Source organism: Octopus bimaculoides, chromosome 20 (assembly GCF_046866305.1).
Source record: "Octopus bimaculoides isolate indiv1 chromosome 20, ASM4686630v1, whole genome shotgun sequence".
Lineage (NCBI taxonomy): Eukaryota > Metazoa > Mollusca > Cephalopoda > Octopoda > Octopodidae > Octopus > Octopus bimaculoides.
Window position 1 is genome coordinate 13,767,532 of NC_142947.1, and position 24,245 is coordinate 13,791,776.

Consider the following 24,245-nt stretch of genomic DNA (forward strand, 5'->3'; position numbering starts at 1 on the left):
CATTATTAATTAATATTTTTCTTACTTGCTTAGTGGAACTCTTTGATAAGCAATCAAAATTTTCTTGGAATGATATTGATTTTAATGGTTCAGGAGCAGCATCGGGAGTGGTGCAATTAAAATCAGATGGGCGGTACATAGGGAAATGCTGCAAAAGGAATATGGAATTAAGACAGCAATGAAGAGCACTCAATAATGGTTTCAAATTTTGGCACAAGGCCAGCGATTTCGGAGGTAGGGGTAAGCCGATGACATTGACCCCAGTGTTCAACTGGTACTTATTTTATCAACCCTGTAAGGATGAAAGGCAAAGTTGACCTCAGCAGAATTTGAACTCAGAATGTAAAGGCAGAAGCCGGAAAGCATTTTGCTTGGCATGCTAACGATTCTGCCAGCTAGCTGCCTTAAGAGCATTTAATAATATTAATTAAAAAGAAAAGAACAAAAGAAGATATTTTAATATAAAAGATTATTAGAACAGAATTTTACTTTTGAATAAAATAATGGGAGTGAGGCTGGGGCTGAGGCTGAAGATTTCTGACCATAACTTCTGTCTAAGTATCGGCTGCTCTTTGAGAGATTTGTGGTCAAACCTGTGGCAGTGGAGACCTCTAGTGTTCTTGTGGTTTTATGTGGTGTTCTCACTACATAAATAAACGAAGTTTGTATGAAACGTACGTACTGCTATAACCTATTGAATTTTTGTTGCTTTTCTTCAAATATATATATATATATATATATATATATATATATATATATATATATATATATACTTTATTTAAAAGCAGCAGAAATATAACAAAAGACTGTTACTCTGAGTTTCACGTTCCCGTTCACTGTCCGATGAACAGGAACGTGAAACTCAGAGTAACAGTCTTTTGTTATATTTCTGCTGCTTTTAAATAAAGCATATTACTCTACCTCTGGTATTTGAGTACTCTTTTTTCCACCTTGTTGCACATTTCATGTGCTTACTCCGGTATATATATATATATATATATATATATACATACATACATACATATATATATATACATACATACATACATACATATATATATATATATATATATATATATACATACATACATACATATATATATATATATATATATATATATATATATATATATATATATATATATATATATAGTTAAGTAGCAGTATTTATAACTCTTGTAGGCATAAAAGCTATTTTCTCAAACCAGCCCATCTGACACATTACAGGTGGTAGGAAAAATCTTCAGTAAATCAGACAGAAAAGTGTATTTTCTTACTTCCATTATCACATTTGTATGAATACATCAACACAAATAGTATTATGAAAGCAAACTGCACTGACTTACAGCAGGACACAAATTATGTTACCTAGGTGATATAATCAATGTTAAGAATAGAACAATAATGTCAGAAACAAGTTTAAAAGAAATGCTGCCTGTTCTTATTCTGCAAAAACATCGTAAGTGTTAGTTGTAAAATCTCAAGAAGAGATCAGTGTAGTGAAGCCAATCGCCACATCAAAGTGGCTGTTCCATGTTACTTCTAGTTTAACCCCAGGCAGGTCTTCTGCCAGCTGGTTATCGGTGCAGCAATGCACCCTTTATAAACAATATATATTGCTAGCAGGGGGAGTGGACCCCTACCATCCTCTAGCAGACAACAGGATCACGAGACTGACTCAGTTTTGAGCTGGTTGGCTCAGCTGCAATCGCGAGTATCTGGTTGCCAGAGCGATAGTCAGGGTCTGCTCCAGCCAGCAATATATTGTAAACAAAATGGCCATCGGTCACTGATTTGCAACAAACAAAATAGCTAGTTGTAAAATAATATCCGTAGTCTGAGATGGTGATGTTTGGGAACCCAGTTGGAAAGTGTAATGACAGTCGCTTCAGATAGGACCCTAAGGAGGAGGTACCTGAAGAGTCTATACTCATGGTCCTCTCAGGAATAGTGGGTGGAGATGGAAAGATGCCATTAATTAGAACTTTTGGTGCAATCATAAAGCTTTTAGCAACATCCATTTATAAACAGGCACCACGAACAAATTATTGGTAAATATTCTAATACCTTAGTGATTTTTCTGTTATTCTTTATTTTCAAAATCTTTATTTTGCTCATAAATTAAGGACTGCACTGCCCTCTTAAACCATACAACAACTATCTTTTTATTTTTTTTTTTTTTTTCAGTGTCTTTCAAACTACAAAGTGTGGTTCAGAAAAACAAAATCATAGAAGAAAGTATAGATGCCAAAATAATTTAAAATGCGCAACAATAACACATCATATCCAATAATGATGTTTTATCACAGATTTACAACATTCATATGTATAAAAAAAATAAAAAAAAAAAAAAAAAAAGCAAAAAAGTTTCAAAATTATATTTTTGAAATAGATATTAAAAGAAAATAAACAAACCTGAATAATAATTGGACGAGAGTAAGGTAGAATTTCTATGTTCTTGCAATTCTCTTTTGCAACTTGATCAAAACCCTGAAACTAAATACACAAAAAACTGTTAGTGCTATTTGAAGGTGATTTAAAAGGTGTGTGTGTGTGTGTGCGTGTGCGTGTGTGTGTGTGTGTATAAAAGTGTGTTTGGAGGAATATATTATCCGGACGGGTGCCATATTAGTAGTTCTCAGTTACGTTCCAGTTAACAGCTAACCACTACAATCAGTATTTAATGTCTGTGACTACAATTTGTTACTAGTCACTCTGTGAATTCTTCCAATGGGTAATTCCATGTATGCTTCGCTGGACGGTAAAAATTGTCTGGGGTATATATTTTTTATTGATAATAAAAATATGGAAACTTGTACATCCACAAAATCTATTTCATAATCATATGCAGCATATGAGTAGTCGCTGCAGTGGAAACACACGTAGGTCATTATAATATGCTGCATATGATTATGAAATGTTTCTGTGTATTTATGTGTAAAGATTAAGTAGATTACAGAAAGTTAAAAACTGTAAATGAATAGGCGCAGGAGTGGCTGTGTGGTAAGTAGCTTGCTTACCAACCACATGGTTCTCGGTTCAGCCCCACTTGGTGGTACCTTGGGTAAGTGTCTTCTAGTGATCTTGAATAAAGTTGCATAAACTGCTAACCAGTGGAAAATAGCAGGATGCAGAGGCAACTGCTAGTTTTTTTATGCAGCAGAAACATATGTCAGACAAGTTCAAAACAAATATGCTGTATAATTGACTGTAGAAAAACAAAATAAGCAGATGTACTAATCTCCATATTCATTGCAATTGTCTTGGCTATACACTCAGTGAAATATTTGTGATCCAGCGAGGCAAACCTAGGATTCACCCATTGGATAAATTACAGTGGAATCGCATGCCTTACGTAATCCTAGGTGTTCCTTACAACTCGATGCTGTTAGCCAGAACCCAGATTATAACTGAGTGGTCGTATACTTGCCTGGATGATTTATTCCCATCTATTAATCATACGTGTGTGTGTGTGTGTGTGTGTGTGTGCGTATGTGCACATGCCTCTGCTACTGTGTTTATACTCCACTGCTACTTGACAACCAGTGTTGGTTTGTTTATATCCCCACAACTTAGTGGTTCAGCAAAATAAGCCGACAGAGTAAGTACCAAGCTTAAAACAGAAAATAAGTATTGGGGTTGATTCATTCCACTGAAATTCTTCAAGGAAATATCCCAGAATAGCTGCAGACTAATGATTGAAGCAAGTGAAAAATAAAAGATTTTTGTTGAGTATAGGTGCAGGCGTAGCAATGTGGTAAGAAGCTTGCTTCTCAACCACATGGCTCTAGGTTCAGTCCCACTATGTGGCACCTTGAGCAAGTGTCTTCTTCTGCAGCCTCGGCTCAACCAAAGCCTTGTGAGCGAATTTGGTAGACGGAAACTGAAAGAAGCCTGTCGTGTAAGTATAGGTGTGTGTGAGTGTGTGTGTGTGTTTGTGTCTGCACTTGTCTCCCTGCCCATCATTGCTTGATAACTGGTGTTGGTGTGTTTATGTCCATGTAACTTAGCAGTTTGGCAAAAGTGACTAATAGAGTGAGTACTATGCTTGAAAAAAAAAAGCCCTGGGATTGATTTGTTCAACTAAAACTCTTCAAGGTGTTGCTCCAGCATGGCCAGAGTCAAAACGACTGAAACAAGTAAAAGAAAAAAAAGAAAAGAGTACAGTGAAATTGTTAGGGTGGAGGGAGGGGGCGAGGGTTGTTGTTTTAGAAATTATGGAGATAAGTAACTAATACAAAAGAGGAAGGAATAAATAAATACAACATTTAAGGATTAAATTAGGTACAGTGGTTGATTTCCAATACAGGTGATTAATTAAGCTGGTTGTGATGGGAACTAGAAGGATGAAAATAGCAATGAGTGGTTAGTTAGAAGCATTTAAATGAAATTCAGGTGCATAATTAGGGAATGAAGGTCACTAGGTGGATTTAAGTTGTGGTACAGATGCAAATAAGTGAACTATTTACATGACTAATTGAGGAAGTTGATAAGAAGTTGGTCAAGGTTAGAAGTAGGTCGGTCGTTACTATTTCGGTAATTAAGTTTATTCTACTTTTTTTTTAACGTTGGGAACTAATTGAAGAAATTGATTAAAAATTGGGATTAGGCTAGTGGCTGGAAAGCTTATTCTGTTGCGGTGAAGAAGTAAAGAACTTACTATGTGTTGCTAGTAGGAGGAGTTGTGCAGGCAAGTTGCCTGGATGGTTGGGGTGCTTGAGTTCAAGATCATAGAGTCCTGAGTTCAATACCTGTACAGGGAGAGTACACTGTGTCCTTGAGCAAGGCACTTCATTTTACACTGCTTTCAAAAAGGCCAAAGGCAGGATGGGAGAAGGACCCCCCCCCCCACACACACACACACATCATCATCATCATTTAACGTCTGTTTTCCATGCTGGCATGGGTTGAATGGTTTGACTGTAAACAGGTAAGCTGGGGAGGGGAGCTGCTCCAGGTTCCAATCTGATTTGGCATGGCTTCTACAGCTGGATGCTCTTCCTAATGCCAATCACTCCAAGACTGTAGTGGGCGCTTTTTACGTGCCACGAGTACAAGTGTCAGTTATGTAACACCGGTATTGGCCATGACTACAATCTCACTTGGCATGACAGGTCTTCTCAAGCACGGCATGTGTGTATATGTGTGTGTGTGTGTGTAGATCAATGTTTATCTGTTTTGAAACAATACAGCTATTTATGAAAGAATCTTTACCACTAAATTTTGCAAGGAAATTAAGATGTAACCTGCCCACCACCACCAAATCTCAGGACAGGGTTCTCTTGCAGTAAATCAGAGATAAGTCAAGGAAATAGATACAAAAAGTTTCTGTCTACCAAATCCACTCACAAGACAATGATTGGCCTTGGGCTGCAGTAGAAGACACTTACCCAAGTGCTATGCAGCAGGATTGAACCCAAGACCACATAGTTGGGAAGTAAGCTTCTTAACCACACAGCCAATCTTTAGAATTTTCTCAATCTCATAAATTCATGATTTCAAAGACCTTTTAATAAGAAGTTCTACAGTGATTGTACTAACTGAAAATTCATTACAACAACAAAGGAATTATATATAATCCACCCAAAATAATTTTTAAAATTTTATATTTAAAATGTCTTTAGAATATTCACAAAAACAATCTTTTTAGCTCACCTGCCAACACTTTAATGTTTGCGAGACTTTATAAATTTTCCGCAGTGCATCAGAGCAGAGTGTACAGCCATCATTTTGCATAGCCATTGAGTTAAGAAGTACAAAAACTGAATCACGAATACGTAAAACTTTCACTGATGGAGCATCAAAAGCCTTTTGAAACCGTTCATGTTTTTCAATAGTTACACTGAAAGTAAACACAAAGTTTTAAGCTGTCAGTAATATAAGGCATCCAAATACAAAAAGGGTAGCAATTTTGACAAATATTTATATACAACTTATTGACAGACACAGGTTCATAAAAACTTCTTTGATACTAAGTAGAGAATATTGTTATCAATAAAATTATAGTTAAAATATTTTGTTGGCAAGTGAATATGTAAAATAAGAAATACATTGAGTTAAAGATGATACTAGCCTATTTACAAGTAAAAGTGTACTGGCACATGTAATAATATAGTGTTATCTTTTGACGCAGTTAATTTTTATAATGGATTGATAAAGTCAATTAATTTACCCCTTGTTAGCTCATTGCCATCATCATCATCATCATCATTGTTTAACATCTGCTTTCCATGCTAGCATGGGTTGGACGATTTGACTGAGGACTGGTGAAGCCAAATGGCTACACCAGGCTCCATTCTGATTTGGCAGAGTTTCCATAGCTGGATGCCCTTCCTAACGCCAACCACTCCAAGAGTGTAGTGGGTGCTTTTACGTGCCACTGGCACGAAGGCCAGTCAGGCGGTACTGGCAACGGCCACGCTCAAAATGGTGTATTTTACGTGCCACCTACACAGGACTCCCAGACAGAAGCAATAAGTTAAATATTTGAAATCATATAGGCTGGTAGTCTGCTGTTTAAGCCATCACCAATAAAAAATTTTCAATAAATTCAAACAAACATATTTCTATTAGTTTCAATCATCCGACCGACGCTTTATTGAGGTACTGCCTTCAACGGTTTTTAGTTTATCACAAATCAACACAAGTATTTATTTCAAACTTGGTACTTATTTTATCAACAAAGTTACAGGACATAAACACACAGAATATAAACACACACACACACACATAAAAGTTGTTGGCACACCATCAGATAATATGATTTATGTTTTTATATTCTAGACACTTTCAGATATAAATCATATGATCACTATATACAGTTTCAATAACGTCTTTTAGAGGCCACATCAATAGTCCAGACATAATTTGCTACCCAGGTCAAAAGCTTTGTAGCTAAAAAGCAAAGAGCATATCATGCTTACTTCAAAATGAAATTATCCAATCAAGACATAAGCTAGACTCCAGACAAGATTCATCATATATGCATTACAGTATTGAGAAATTGAAGTTATAGTAAAAGAAAACTTAGCTCTTACAATACTATGGTGTAGTGTGAGCCTAGAAATAATGTCAAAAATCCCTACTTCTCCTGCAATGTTCCAAGTTTCAATGTCAAAAAAAGAATTCTTCAGTACCCAAATCTTTCTTTTTACTATCAAACTAATTCCCTATAATCTAAACATCCCTGCTTCTCAACCACATAACAATCTAGATCATTACATGAGGTGGTATCTAAAAAGTTCCAGGATTGGTTATGTTTAATAAAAAATAACTTATTTACCTAAGTTTTAACAACCTCTCCTTCGAAGTAGTCACCTTGCGCAACAATACACCAGTCCCAGCGTCCCTGCCACTTTTGGAATCCAACCTAGAAGTCGTTTTTTGTGAGCAAGTTGAGAACCTTCTGCAGTTCACTTTGGATCTCGACAACATTGTTAAAACAGCAACCTTTGAACTGCATTTTCATTTTGGGGAAGAGATGCAAGTCTGCAGGTGCTAAATCTGGCAAATTGATCAGGTGTGGAAATGATACCATGTTGTTTTTGGTGAGAATCTCACAAGGAGAGCTTAGTGATAGGATGCATTGTCATTGTGAAGAACTCAATTCTTCACACTCCACAGATCCAGTTGTTTTCGCCAAATGTCCCAACTCAAATGCTTCAAATTGATGGTCTGGCCCTGGGGGACAAATTCTCGATGCACAATACCACATTTCTAGGGGTGATGCTCATGGTAGGTCTTCCAGATCGCTCATCATCTTCCAGGAACATTCTTCCACTTTTGAAACATCTATGCCACTCAAAACATTGTTTACAACCCATTACTTCATTACCTTAAGCTTGCCGGAGCATGCTCAATGTCTCTGTAACAGACTTCCCAAGTTTAACACAAAATTTTACGTTAGCTTTTACTTCCAACTTCCTGTCCATGACAAAAATCACTGACTACAACATACACATGGTCAGAAAAACACAAATTTCACAACTTGCGAAGTAAACACAACAATGCCACTTAGCACACTGCCTCATGAAGGTCACTGCTAGCTCTCACTGTACATGCAACTGTGTGCTGCCAAACGTTGGCAAGCTACAGAACAAGTCCAGGAACGTTTTGATACTACCTTGCACTTCAAACGGAGAGAATAAAGCTGTTTATGAACTGGAAGAACTTAACTGAGCAGCTAAGCCATTAACATAAGCCAGACTGAAGGACTTAGAAATTTGATTTTGCTCAAGGAAACCTAAGAACTTGAGAGGAGGGTGCTATAGTGCAAGAGAACAATTTAGAAGCATAATAAAGGTACTGCACAGTGGAACTTAGTCTTACAAAATTATTACTTCAAACTAGCAATGAATAAGCATTGATATTAGCATCTTAGTCAGTTCAATTCAAAGAAATCTATGAAAGCCTCAAGTCTTCTAGAAAACTGGTAAAAAAAAAAAAAAGCATGTCACAAGTGAATGACACAACAGAGAATGTGAACAGCATTCGTTGACAGAGGGAAAAAATTAGCCTCTCAAAAGAACCTACTCCTGGGCTGAAGAACATTTTAACATGAACAACTATAACTACAGAAAAAGCTCCTACCCAACTTGCATCTCAAATTAGGCTTGATGAAACATTATGTCAAAGTATTGAATAAAGTAGGTGTCCGTCAGTGATTGCTTCTCAGCCTTCTCCTGTTTTATTACAATTCTGCAGGCAATAAAAGAAGAGCTTAAAAGACTGGATGCCCTTGAGTGAGAACTTCTTTGTGCTGATGACCCAGTTCTCATAGCTGAATCTGTTGAAGAATTAAGAGAAGAAATTCAAAATGTAGAGGCAAGGCCGAGAATCGAGAGACTTTAAAGTAAAACTAGTCAAGACAAAAGCCTTTGTTAACAGGAAAGAAGACGTGATCATACTGCTAACAGCAAGATGGCCATGCTCAATATGCAGAAAAAGGTATTAGTAGGAACTCAATACTATGAAACCCAAGTAAACTATGAGCACAAAGCATGCAATGAGATCGCAGACAGGCTGCCAGAGAAGGGCTTCATATGTAGCAGATAAATAGGAGGAACAGTTAGTAATAAAAGTAACCATAAATGAAATTCTTTCAAATGCTCACAAGGCTTCCTAGAAGTAGTTGATAAGTTCTGTTACCTAGGTAACTTAGTTAGTAGTGGGGATAGGTATTCCAAGAAGATAAGAGTAAGAACAGAGAGGAAGAAGTTCGGGGTTCTGATTCCCTCACTGAACGAGGGGCAAATTGAATGATGTTTCTTTATGAAGTGTGACACGAAACATGGGCACTGAATGCAGATGTATGATAGCTGAAGGGAAACGAGGCAAGCATGCTCAGTCGTATGCATAGCATTGGTGTGCATGAACAATAGCATGCAAATAAACTAACAGAAAAACTAGGTCTAAGGGGAATCAAAACTGTGTATGTGAAAGGGAAGAGTGAGCTGGTATAGACATGTGATATATGAGGGAGTGCTGAAAAGTCTCTGGTTTTCAGGGTATCATGAAAGGCCTGGTCAGAGGCTCAACCTTCCAAGTTCTTTGACAGGGCTTAGTAAAACTGAAGGATTGCTGCAGTAAGTGTGTGAATCTAAGAGGGGAATATATTGAATAAAATTATAATTAACTGATCCTCCTGTATTTTTTTAAACCCAAAGTCAGGAACTCTTCAGCACCCCCTTGTGCATGAAATATGACAATTGAATAAAGAGCCATCCATGTGGAAAGGACCTGTGAGAGAGGAAAAACCAAGGAAGACATGAGACATAGGGAAAGCTTATCTCATAAGGCTGAACTTTGCAAAGGAGATAACAAAGGGCTGTGTTAATTGGCAAGATGCAATACTGAAGAAAACTTATTCAACCCATGCAAAAATGGAATAATCAAACATAAAACATGATCTCTTCATATACATTTGTTAAAGATAACCACAATCCGCTACAAGAAAATAAAAATAAGTGTTTTTATAGGTTCTCAGATGAAAGTTATTACTACATGCTGAAATTTCACCCCACAATGACAATAGTTGTAGGAATGTTGGGGAAAACATTTGGAAACACAAAAATTCAAAATTTTTACTGACTGGTGAAAAAATATGCTTTGAAATTAATTATGTCTTAGGTTGTAATATGGGCCTGGATGTTCGTTTCTTATCTTTGCCTTTCAATCACTTTCTTGAGAATGTGGAAGATGTCATTTCATTTGATTGCATTTCTCACATGTATTGTCAATGTGATAAACTATTCTATTGAAAAAAGGTCCACCTTATGCATAATTCTTAAGAAAAAAATAATCCAGTGGTTTTCAACCAGGGTCCATATGGCCCAGTGGTGGGGAGTCCATATAAGATTTTGTTGTAAAAAAATTTATGACAATACACAAAATATTTTAATATTTTTTTATACATTTCCTAATAATATTTAATTATAAAAATATACTAGATTTTTAAAAAATATCTAGTGGATGGCTATGGAGGTCCAGTAGAGTAAAATAGGAATTAAATAGACAGAAAATAGTTTAAAACCAATGAGCTCATCTTTCGATGCTATTAGTTAATTCCAAGTTGTGTTGTGTATTTTCTGAAATAAAGATTAATCAATTTTATTTCTTTCACTTGCTTCCCACCACTACCCATCATGAAAGTTGTTCTACAAGTTCAGAACCTGTTATTCTACATTAATTATGACCTTCAACTTATTATATAAAATTGAAGTTCAATCATTTTACATTGGATTCTCCATAAGAGGTTTTGTTAAAATGGCGCCCATTTCAAGTACTCACCTTGCCAGATAGTGTGAAAAAAAAAAAAAAAAAAAAAAACTTTTACATAATACACAAAAATCAGACATTATTGAAATCAGTAAACTTAAATTATTCAATATTTCATAAGAGTTTCTATAAAACAATTGAAAAATTTCTATTTCACATATGCTCACTTTCTTGTACCTTGAGGGTTTGCTCTGGTTCCCCACCATTACCATCTTATCTTTTTTCCCAACTACTCTCACACACCTTCATAAAATGCAGGGTAGCCGTATATTTTTTTCAATAGCAAAACACCTGCACTCATCACTCTATCAAACTTCAACACCTGGCATAAAGCCATCCCACCACTCTCAAATACCTACCTCCACCACACACACACATACTTAGTTGAGGTTTATTTCTTTTTTTCTTTTCCTGTCATGCAAATTACTTGGTAACCTCACTAATGCCAGAAGCACCAAGCACACACTGTAAAGTGGTTGGCATTAGGAAAGGCATCTAGCTGCGGAAACCATATCAAGGCTGACACAGGAGCTTCACACAGCCCTGCAGCTCACCAGATCCTGTCAAACACATCTAGTCATAAAGAATATTACTTTACTTGGAAACAGGTGAAGGTTGGCAACAGGGAGGGCATCCAGTAGTAGAAAATTTATTTCAACTAATTCCGTCCAACCCATGCAAACATGAAAAAGTGAACTTTTGACAATGATGACAGAGAATGCAAAGAAGCTTGTAGTTTGTAGATAAATAAATGTGCATTCATTGGCTTTTACCGTTTAGTATATGGAATTTACCAAAATTGTAATTTGAAATTGTCCATGGTTTAACTATGGCCTAAAGCAGCCATATCAGACCCAAATACTCTACCTGTTTGATATTCAAACCAACCAGATGCTGCCTTTCATGCCTACCTAAAATGTCATTCTAAAAATAAACAATCACATTATCAAAATCTCAAATATACAAGATAATGCATGATTAATTGAAAACCATTTGAATTAATAAGCATTAAGCTTCAGAGAGTAATCTGAAATGCTAAAGGGTTATGAATATAATCTTTGTTTCAGTAAACAGAGAATACTAAATATTCTTTGCTTCAGATTTTAATGCATCTCTGTATCCAGTAGTAAGAAGTATTGTCCCTACTATCACAGACAGGATAGCAATATTTGATCAAGCTGAAACACAGTCCACTCAAGATAAAACAAATCTGAGGTCTTCAGAAAGCTACCTTAGATGTTCCACATATTTTAGACAATTTAATTTTTTTTTCTTTTCAAATCAGCAATGAAATAAAATGGATGGAAACTTGTCGATATGCAACAAAACAGCTTTCAATGAATCAATGTACCCAATTATCAAGCTTATTCTATCAAAATATTGATTTTATTGCAGACAAGGCTGCCTTCCATTATACCAAGAAGGACACGTTCTTTTGAGAATTACAAAACTTACATACATTAACATTTTCACTGATACAGATGGCAGTCAAAATTTCTGCCTCACTCTTCAGCAACACCAAGTTCCTAACAAAGCTGTTTACTTCGTGCAGTTCATAAAATATGAAGCTAAAATTTATTGGCTTCACAATACTGAGAATTACTGGACTCACTTCAACTCACCTCGTATCTTGAAGAGCCACCTGGACACCTTGCCATTGATATTTATATTTACCTTTTTTGTATCTCCTACAGCACATGGTTACCCCTTCTTCTAAATGTGAGAAGCCATGTAACTCTTCTATCACAAGAATCTGCTTGATTCTCTCCCTCACTTTTTTCATACTTTACCATCTTATTTATGGGCTTAAAGGTGCTCAGCCATACCCCCTTAAGCTTCATAGTCTTGCAAGCTGCATGGTGCCCGTGGCAGAAAAATAAATGCCTATGTGACACCACATAAAAGTACCCATGTAGCGCCATGAAAATGCCTCCACCACACTCTGTAAAGTGGTTGGCATTAGGAAGGGCATCCAACTGTAGAAACCACGCCAAAGCAGACACTGGAACCTGATGCAGTTCTTGGACTCATCAGATCCTGTCAAACGATCCAACCCATGCCAGTATGGAATGTGGATGCTAAATGATAATGATGATGATGATTTCTTGTATTTGCCAAATGCTTTTTAAGCCAGAGGTACATGACAAGCATAGCAATTGCAAACTGACAGTTGACCTTTTCTCTTCAACTGCTGCTGAATTTTCCCCAAACATAGCCAAATATTGCAGTACATGTGTATGATCTAACGTATTCTCTAACTTTCAATATTAAAATCAAAATAAGTGTAAATAAATTTTCCTTGTTGTGCAGCCCATAGTATGTGTGTGATACAAGTGTCCATTGTTGCATTACCATTGGCAGCTGACCCAAATTTTCCAGGTACAGATACATGCTCTCTCAAGACCAACAGATGCCTAACTAACAAATGACCACATATATTACAACTAATAACATTTCAATTTTCTTCAATTTTAACTAGTCTACAATTTATGTTTCCACATCTAACATTTCCTATTTTAGGATCTTTTGTACCATGGTGTAACTGACTATTTGAAATAATGCTATAGAGTATGAAACACTAGAGACATGATGGTAGAGTCAAATGGAAATCTATGTTTTATAATCAACATTTACTATATGGTATATCAATATCCAACTTTTTTCAGATGTTACTTCAGATAACAGGATATCTTCTTCTAATAACAACTCTAAACAACGCTTCATTTGCTATTAATTAAATTGTTCTTGTTTATCTCCGCAAAAAAAAAATAAAATAAAATAAAGTAAAATAAAATATTGTATGAAACAACCAAGTTCAGAAAAACTTGATGAATTGGGGTAAAGAGAGACAGGTTACTCTTAAGTAATAGCTAAATTAATGAAAAAGAAGCCAATAGTCTCTTTGTACACATAAAGCTGTCACAACATAATTAGATTGAAGTATAATCTATAGACAGGGTGTTTAGAAAGTTTGCACTGATATCTCTGTAGCAATCACAGGTTGTAGGAATGGTTTTGCAAGAAATTCTACAATGGTTACTACTACAACTAGGAATAACATTTCTAATCATTTAATCAAATAATGGTCTGACTTTGAATAATGTTATCCTATCTACAGCTGAGACGTAAAAAGCGGAGAACTTAGTAATGGTTTCTGATTTAAGAACAGAGCAAGCAATTTTTGAGATGGAGATTGGTAGTCAATTAGATCAATCCCAGTACTTGACCGGTATTTTATGTTATTGACCCTGGAAGGATGAAAGGCAAAAAAATTAACCTTGGCAGGATTTGAACTCAGAATGTAAAAGAGCCAGGAAAAAAAAAAAAAATGCAAACGATAATTTTTCAAATGAGTCTGCCTACACCTCTTATGTTAACTCTCTCTTTCTCTATCTATCTGTCTGTCTGTCTGTCTGTCTGTCTGTCTGTCTGCCTGTCTGTCTGTCTGTCTATTTCATACTTGCTTTTGCCTACTCTCTATTCCATGCAAAGCATGACTAGTGAAAAGCAACCAGCAGTTACATTTATATCAGCTATTATTATTATTATATAGAGACATGAAAGGCAGTCACAAGCAGGTCAGCATCAAATATGATGATACGAAAAGAAAAAGAAGATATTTTAACTTTATATTGAAACATTCAAAACCTCCTTCCCAAGAAGAGGAAGAAAAAAAAAAAGAAAAATGAAAATAATTTCAAAAAGTATACTTACTCATAATGAAAACCTATATCATGATTGCCAACAACAGCATAGAATGATATATCTTTGGAATGATGAAACATCTTTTTAAAACGATCGACATGATACTGGAATTCCTTATCAGAACTCCATTTGCCTTCGTCAAATAAATCTCCTATTAAAAAAAGAAAATATAGTGTTTTAGTTCCATCACAACTATATTCCACGTATCTAATCTAAACAGTCATCATACTACTTTTTGTAGAAAACAGTCTAACCACTTGGACATGCACCTAATGAAGATGCGTGGCTCAATTGTTAGAGACTATGGTTGATAATCTCAAGGAATCTTTTTTAGTGTCAGCCCCAATGGTCACTGTATTGTGTGAGGAGAAAGAACTCCAGGAATCATTAGTTTTGAAAGACATAATGATGAGATACTGTAACAAAAACACTATTAACAGGATATGTGATGCATCCATCATTAGTCATAATGATTGATGTACAACAGAAGAAACATGATGGTTTTATACTATATGTGATAGTTATCTTGCATATAATTGTAATATTATATTATACATAATTGTAACATTATATCATATATGTTATCTTGCATATAGTATAAATATCATATATAACTGTAACATCATATCATATATAATAGTTATCTTGCATATAATTTTAATATTATACTATACATAATTGCAGCCTTATATCATATATGATATTCTAATATCATATCATACATATAATAGTAATCTTGCAAAGAATTGTAATATAAAATTATATATAATTGTAAGGCCGTGAGCTCACAGAATTGTTAGCATGCCAGACAAAATGTTTAGTGGCATTTCATTCATCTATATATTCTGAGTTCAAATTCCACAAAGGTTTACTGACTTTCATTCTTTTGGGGTCGATGAAATACAAACCAGTACTAGAGTGGTTATGGTTTTCCATAAACAACCTTGCCCAGACCTGAGCATTGGAGGGGAACTTTCTAGGTACTATCCTATGGTCATTCATGACCAATGGAGGGTCTTTACTAGGCTGGGGTTGATGGAAATGACTTACTTCCTCCCGCAAAACTTCAAGCCTTGTGCCCAAAGTAGAAAAAGCTAATTTACATATAATTGAAATATTAAATTTTATGTATATATTGCAGTGAACAGGCAAAACACTTAGCAGCATTTTATTTGTCATTATGTTCTGAGTTCAAATTCCGCTGAGGTTGACTTTGCCTTTCAATCTTTTGGGGGTCGATAAACTAAGTATCAGTTGATCACTGGTCAATGTAATTAATTTACCCCTTCCCTGAAATTGCTGGCATTGAGCCAAAATTTGAAACTAATATTAAATTATATATAATTGTAATATAAAATAGTTAAAGATAATAAATTTAGAATATATAAGGAAAAGGAAATAAAAATAGACCAGCAGTATATTATTGGTGTGTGTGTGTGTGTGTATCAGCATCTGTGTATTTTGAGCAAAGAGCATTTAAGCTGTCCTACTCAGACAATTGATTCAGTTACCTGTTGAAGCAGAGCAGTCTTCAGATGTATTGACTTAATACCCAGAGTAAGACTACCATTCAATCCATTATGTTTATCTAATACATATATTGGAAGATTACAGAAGAAGAATTTCTTTTGTATGTAATTTTTCCAATGCTCTTTAAACCATTTGCTAAATTCTTGATAGTCTTTTTAATCATTATCTAATCTTTTAGACTGCGGTCATGCTGGGGTACCACCTTGAAGAATTCTTCTTTTTTTTTTTTTTGCTTTTCAATCAAATAAATCTATCCCAGTTCTTATTTTTTGTATAAAGCCTGGTACTTATTCTATCAGCCTCTTTTGCCAAACTTATAGGTTATTGGTAAGTAAACACATTCTTTTAGTTTCTGTCTACCAAATTCACTCACAAGGCTTTGGTTAGACTGAGGCTACAGTTGAAGGCACTCGCCCAAGGTGTCATGCAGTGAGACTGAACCTGGAACCATGTGGTTGAGAAGCTAACTTCTTACCACATAGCCATGCCTGCACCTATATATTCTATATATTCTAAAGATAAGGTTCCATGAGAATTGCACATGGTCCTTCCAAACATGTCATACATTTTCTTTGTAAAAAGAGAAAAATATGTAATTTCAGAACTTGAAGAATAAAACATTAGTTACCTAAAACAAAAACTACATCTGGACTATGGATGGACAAGCTGGTTTGAAAGGATCTCTGCATTTGCCATTCTCTAAAAAAGAAAAAGAAAACTTTGAATCAGACTCAATAGAAACATCAAAAAGCAATATTTTACATTAGTTAAATAACATTGAACACAGACAATTTTATTCCAGTTTCCATCTACCAAATCCACTCATAAGGCTTTGGTTGACCCAAGACTATAGTAGAGGGCACTTGCCTAAGGTTCCACAAAGTGGGACTGAACCCGGAACCATGTGGTTTGGAAGCAAACTCATTGGGTGGAAGTACTAAACAGCTTGCTAGTTCAGAGAAAGCAGTATCTAGCAGAGTGAAAGAAGCAAAGAGAAGCAGTGAGTAAATATTTGCCAATCGATCAGAGGGCATAGTTTTGGGTATGGATTAAGAGCTTCATGCATGTGTAGCACCAGCAACAGACATTTGAGCAATATCGTAATGTAAGTTATATATGCATTCTATAAGATCAGTAACTAACCAGAAGCGAATTATTTATTCTATGGCCATGAACAGAACCCTAGTGGGAGGTAATTTTGACATTTTGGTTATTAATAACACTTTGCAATAAGCTTTCAATATTAATTTTGATATTCATTTTTGTTTTATATATATAGATTGATAAAAAAAATGAGAAGAAAAACAGCATAATGCTGATCATTATGCAAAGGCTTTCAACTGTCTTTCGGTTTCGAAAATCATTCCACTCGTTACATATTATTATAATATAAACGCAACATTTTGTGGGGAGAAATAAAGAATCATGTTAAAAAGAAATATATTCTAGCAACATCATACATAAAATGCATGTAATAAGGATTCGCTTTATGTAACAACTGTGGATGTTTTCGGCTGATCACATCAACAAAAAAAAAAATTCAAACAGAAAGTTATTATTTCTAATGAATACACACACACAGATAGATCCCACCCATAAAAAAAAAAGTAAAATAAAAATATAAAAAAAACTGTATTCATTTTAACTCAGCAATAACATTATCATGGAAAAAGTGTGTGTGTGGGGTGGGGGGAATAAAACTAAGAACGAAGAATGGAAACAAAAAAAATAAACAAACGTGGGAAATAAGCATGCTGAGAATTAAAAAAGTATTGAATGTAAAGAACCAGCTGGTGTCAATGTGACACTTGTAAAGAAACCTATTCATATAAGCAGAAACAGATAACAATGTCTGTATTTTTCAGACATCTGTTAATAGCAGCAATATTTTGAGCAAGTCTGGATATAGAATCCAGTACTGTAATGAGACTCTTGCAGTTGCCACAGGACAAACTATACAGATTGCAATAGTGTATAGACTCAATGTAAAAAGATAAAGAGTTTCATTAAAAGATTATAATCTTAAGAAAACATACAATCAAATAATCTGTAAAATGCACTTGGACATGAGAGCAAGGAAAATTTACTAAATCTTCAGATTGATTTCTATGTTGTATTATGTGAGAGTTTTGCATTAAGGAAGAGGAGACTGTTGCAATGGCTCTGCATAAGATAGCCTATGAATATTTGTACATAGAAACAAAGTCAGTGATTTTAAATGCTTTCATTATATTGATTTCTTTCTTTGACATAAGAAACTTGAAGGAGATGAGGGTATCAACTGGATCCATTCCAGTTCAAGTTTGCTACACATTTTATGAGCCCTAACAGAAAGAAAATCAGAGTCAACATCAAAAGAGTTTGAGCTGACAACATAGAAAATGGAAGTCAAGTACATTTATTTCAGTATCCTAACATTTATGACACTTCTCTATCTCACATTACAGATTATATTGAAGAAACGATACAGTAAATATATTTCAATATAAAACTTCAAATAAACGAAATATTTTTCTCTGTAAAGCCATTTTATAATTTGAATCTGAAGTATTTCATTTACGTATGTGTGCATGCACACAATGCATGCGTGTGCACATATGCACTGTAGTATATACACATTTTTCTTCCAAATAACAAGCATCTTCCACTGATCAGGTGAAATGCTATTGCAGTAACTGCTACTCTTCATACATAATTATCATGTCACGGTAACCCAAATTGTATGTAATTCTGTTTTCAATAACTTCACGATTAAGTAATTGCATCTCCACTGATCAACAACCTTACTTTATGATCACAAGATTTTCCCAGACAACAGTAACAATGACAAATATAATTGATAGCCTACTTTGGATGGGATGGGATAGGATATGATGGAATCCTCCTCCATCAATTGTTTGACACCAGTAAAATATTTTCCGTTCATTAGAATTACTAATGCTAAGAGTTGAGCTGTAGGCAATGACTCAATGACAGTTCAGTCACCGTTTAAGTAAATGGTGCTTACTGGTGATGAATCATATCTAACAGAAACAGTTAACACTCCTAGGAATTTTCAAAACTCTTTCATGACTTTCCAAATATCCGTTTTGCTCTGCTACGACAAATGGAATTGTCATTTTCAGAAATATTAATACATTGTTGGTTCAACTGCTTTTATAGTTGATTATAGTGATTTTTATGAATGTGCTTCCTAAGAACACAGCTGTGAAGTGTGAACCTGTATGACAAGAAAGTAGACTGAGAGGCGGTGAGCTGGCAGAAACGTTAGCATGCCGGGCGAAATGCTTAGCGGTATTTCGTCTGCCGTTACGTTCTGAGTTCAAATTCCGCCGAGGTCGACTTTGCCTTTCATCCTTTCGGGGTCGATAAATTAAGTACCAGTTACGAACTGGGGTCGATGTAATCGACTTAATCCCTTTGTCTGTCCTTGTTTGTCCCCTCTATGTTTAGCCCCTTGTGGGCAATAAAGAAATAAGAAAGTAGACTGAGAAAATCAGAGTACTGTGTCCGGACCATTCGACCAGTCTTCTTGCCTATTAGCTTCACAACTGTGTGTGTGTGTGTGTGTGTGTGTGTGTGTGTGTGTGTGTATTTCTTGGCATCAAATGTAATACATGCAGATGGATACTGTATGCTAGTTATGGGAGTTTCGATGGAAGAGTACTTTCAGTGAATATTTGGGATAAAGTAGCTGGATTGAATCTGGAGTGAACCTCACTACCTCATGGGTGAGATACTATAGAATTAAAAATGCATGTAAAGACACTCTACAGCAGACTCTCGCATTTCTATTATCTAATCCATATTCACATGCAAACACACACACACAGAGAAGAAAGAGAGACAAAGACCATATCAAGAATAGATTTCCATGGACAATTTCTAAAACATATGTATGTATTATTTTTTTTCTATTAGTAATTATTTCATGTAAAACAATAGATTTGTTTCAAGGACAATGTCAGTATCATTAATATGAAATAATTTAATCTGGATTTATCATTGTTGAGGATTAAATATTCAATGAGTTGAAATCTACCAATGTATGTTATAAATCAACTATACACAGAAAAAATACCATGCTAATCAAATCAATATTGAAGATGCAGCATAGTGAAAATAAAATGCTAAATATAATGTAAGAGAGGCAATGCAGAATAAAATGACATACCAGTTAATACAAAATGACAAGCCTGGTTGGAAATAAAATGTATTTCTAGTCAGAAATAAATGCTAGAGTAACTGAGCTATTTTGTGAGTGACTATCAATGATTATATCCATAACGGAGGGGAAAGAATAGAAAGTCTCTGACTAAAATGATTGACATAAACTTTCTGTATGTAGCAGAACATCCAAACCACATATGTAGATGTATGATGATATTATTACCAAGTATAATTTGTTCTCTTTCACTGCTTACAGACACGCTCACACACGCAACTGTATGTGCATATTACATTTTTTTCTGGAAGAACTGAGGCAGAAGCAAAAGTGTCAGATGAGATACTCTACCATAATTACTCTTTTACTTTCTTTACAAAATGTTCTCAGTTAAAAGCTTATGTCCCCCCACAACCACCACCACCACCACTTATAGTTAGGATCAAAGATTTGTAACCTCTGCCTGACAGAAAAATTCCACATCTGTCAACCTTACCTAATCTTGAATTAAAAATTTAAAAAAAAAAAAATTTGTATTTTCAATACATTCCTAAATTCTTTGTTGAGAATTTCAATGCAGACACCCATCCTCTGCTGTATAACAGACAACAACTGATGACCAACACTACTTAGACTCAAGCTGCTATTCTCCAACCTGCTGACTTGTAGGTTCAGCTGACTGAACAAAATAGTTTGGGATGATATAATCCCTGTTTAATTTCACATGTATATATATATATATATATGTAGAGTGACAGAATAAAATTCTGTCTTTGCACAAACTGCAGTTGAAGAGACTAACAGTTACAGAAACACCATGACATCCAGCAAGAGTAATCTTAAGATGAATATTCAATATTTTCTCTATATGGTATATTTGAAATTCATTCTTTATTATTATTCCATTTATAGAAACAAATGTTAAAGCACTGACTGACTTAAGTACTATTCTCTATCATAAAAAGATGCACATGGATTGTACATGATTAAAAGATGATGACGGTGGAGGTGATGATGATGATGATGATGATAATTATGATGACGATATACAATCACTGATTTGTTTAGATGAATTGAGATGCACACCTTTTTATGACAGAGAAAGCTTCTGGATATTTTAAAGCATTCTAACATTATAATTCTGAAGGTGATTTTCGTTATCCCACAAAGAAAGAAGTTATTTTCTGATGTTATATAAATGTTCTTCTTTTTGTCCATCCCATGTTGTTTTACATAACAACTAATACTACCATGTATATTGGCAGAGCAAGATTTTGCATTTTGGTGACCCTGTAAGAGCAGGTGCTACTTAAAAGCACCTAGTCCACACTGTAAAGTGATTGGTGTTCAGAAGGGCATCCAGCCATCAAAACCTTGCCAAAACTGACCTTGCCTGTGCTTGTGCCACATAGAAAGCATTAAGCCCACTCTGCTGAGTGGTTGGTGTTAGGAAGGGCATCCAGTTGTAAGAATCCTACCAAAACAGTGACAGAAATGTGGTGCAGGCTTCCGCCTGGCTGGATCTTGTGAAACTGTCCCACCCATACTAGCATGGAAGGTGGACGTTAAACAGTGAAGATCATGATGAAGACACAAACAGTTGCTGAAACATCATGATGCCTTGTTAGGGTAATTTTAGATAGTTGTCATCATCATTGTTTTAAAGTCCACTTATCCATGCTTGCATGGATCAGACGGAATTTATAGCTGAGTACCTTTCCTGTGGTCAACCCTCACCTGTTTCCAAGCAAGATAATATTTTCCCATGGTCAGATATGTTTCCACAGGATACCCAAAATGGCTGACACTGCTTCTATGGCAGTGACACTCGTTTACAGCTGCTACACAATGTCAAAACAAGGAGACACAAATATACACATACTCTCTCTCTCTCTCTCTCACACACACACACACACACACACACACGAGCTTCTTTCAGTTTCTGACTACCAAATCTACTCATAAAACTTTGGTCAACCCAGGGCCAGGCCATGCAGAAGGACTGAACCCAAAACCATGTGATTGGGAAACAAATTTCTTAACCATACAGCCAAACCTGCACCTATAATATACCATGCTTTCTTTATGCGACATATCCGAATTTCACACTTTATATCTAATTTCTCATTCAGAGAGACATTAGATTGGAGCCTGGTGTTGCCATCCGGTTTCACCAGTCCTCAGTCAAATCGTCCAACCCATGCTAGCATGGAAAGCGGACGTTAAACGATGATGATGATGATGATTAAAGACACTAATCACAGCAGCGAATAACTCAGTCTGGTACACTATCAGCAAACAAACACCTCATCTACATACATCAAAATCTTCTCTATTCATCTGTTTATCATGGACATGTAGGTGGGCTAGATGGGTATATTGCTGGATAGGTGGATGAATAGATGGGTGGGTGTCGGGTATGTAGAAAGACAGATACATTAAATTATAACCAATGAAATTTGCTATTTCTCACAATTTTGACATCAATGCACCAAACTACTCACAAATAGTCAATAAAGAAAAACAACATTGATAAAGTGGTTTTAAAAACAATAAGTATTTTCTGTCTACAGGAATGCTATAGAAACAGTACGAACTGCTGTTTCTAATTACACTTAATTAAAAAATAAAAACTATTCTAATTGATTCCATAAAAATATTCTAATAGTGATATAGAAAAATACATAAAACGTTGTTGTAATTAATTATTTACAAAAAAAAAAAAAAAGAAAAATCCAAGAAGTGACATAACAGGGAAATACATAAATAAGCTACTGTAATAGATTGCTTACCAAAAAATTTCTAAGTGACATAATAGGGGAGATATACATAAATCAATGTTGAAATCTCAAATCAGTTTTAGCACTGGAGATGCAACCAAACAAGAAATTTTAATGAATTAATTAAAACTGATGAGATGTAAAAATGAGAAAGGAAAAATTCTATTGTGAATGTTATTTCAAAAAAAAAATCAATGGTCAAAGCATATTAAAAACTTCTGCTATCTCTACAAGTATCGCTCTCACTTGCTTCAGACAAATTGATCGGTGCTTAGTACTAGCTATTCTACCAATGTCCAACTTAGCAAAGTATCCTGCCCCAGATTGAAGTTTGCAACAAGAAATAAGTACTATAAACATGTACAGTTCATAAATGTTTATGCTAAGTATCAATAAAAACTATTGATGAACATAAATTGAGTGAATGTTAATCAAAATCTAATAATTAGGAAGCACCAGAAAACACCACAAAGTCACAAAGGAATATTCCAATACTACAAATTATTTATACTAGTTTTAGTCATTGGGGAAATGGCCTTCAAGGATTAGTAGTTAATCATATCTGCGCTTGTGCTTATTTTATCAAACCATTTACTGAATAGCCAAGTTATTTTCTGATGTAAAGGGACACAATTTGATGCAGTAATCACTCACCATGTGGCGGTTCACCTAACATGTCCCCAGTACATTGCGGATTTTTCTGGCTAATATATGCAAATTTATATCGCAGACTCCTCAGTATATCACAGGTTTCTGTGGCTGATAGGTATTCATATTTTTTTTAGATTATTTCTGTGGTAAAATAAACATTTTAATGCCAAAAAAATTAATAAATAAAAATACAGTAGAGTACTGTAGTGTATAATGCATTAATTAAAATATATCAAAAGAAAATGCGTAGTGTACCATAGATGAGTAAACAAAGAATCGCACATACAGTAGTATGGAAAACGAAACTCGAGAGGGGAGTGTGTGGTGCTGTTTTGCATTTCTGTGTAAAATTGTGAATTTATTTCAAGCCCTACGATGTCACCCAAACGTTCTGCGCCTTCTAAGGCTTCTGGCAGTGAACCCAAGTGCCAGAGGAAGAAGCTTACTAAAAAGAATATGCTGTACAGTACTGTTTCTACCTCATGGATTTTCACCTATCGCAGGAGGCTTTAGAATATAACACCCGTGATAGTTGAAGGATTACTGTACATTGTTTTACACCCACACACACATATCCATACATGACATGCTTACAAACTGTTTCAGCTTACAAAATCTCACTCACAAGGTATTGGTCA

General features: G+C 35.1%; 1 protein-coding gene across 2 annotated transcripts in view; it reads right to left on the reverse strand.

Annotated features, from left to right (window-relative positions):
• Positions 1–24,245, reverse strand: part of LOC106880848 (metallophosphoesterase 1) — a 66,958-nt gene that overhangs the window by 10,738 nt on the left and 31,975 nt on the right. For both annotated transcript variants that reach the window (XM_014930994.3, XM_052974920.2), the window contains exons 3-7: positions 16,640–16,710; positions 14,491–14,632; positions 5,656–5,842; positions 2,416–2,496; positions 26–148 (exon numbers count right to left, since the gene is read on the reverse strand). In XM_014930994.3, the coding sequence (XP_014786480.1) occupies positions 26–148; positions 2,416–2,496; positions 5,656–5,842; positions 14,491–14,632; positions 16,640–16,710 (604 nt within the window). The remainder of the gene's footprint in view (positions 1–25; positions 149–2,415; positions 2,497–5,655; positions 5,843–14,490; positions 14,633–16,639; positions 16,711–24,245) is intronic.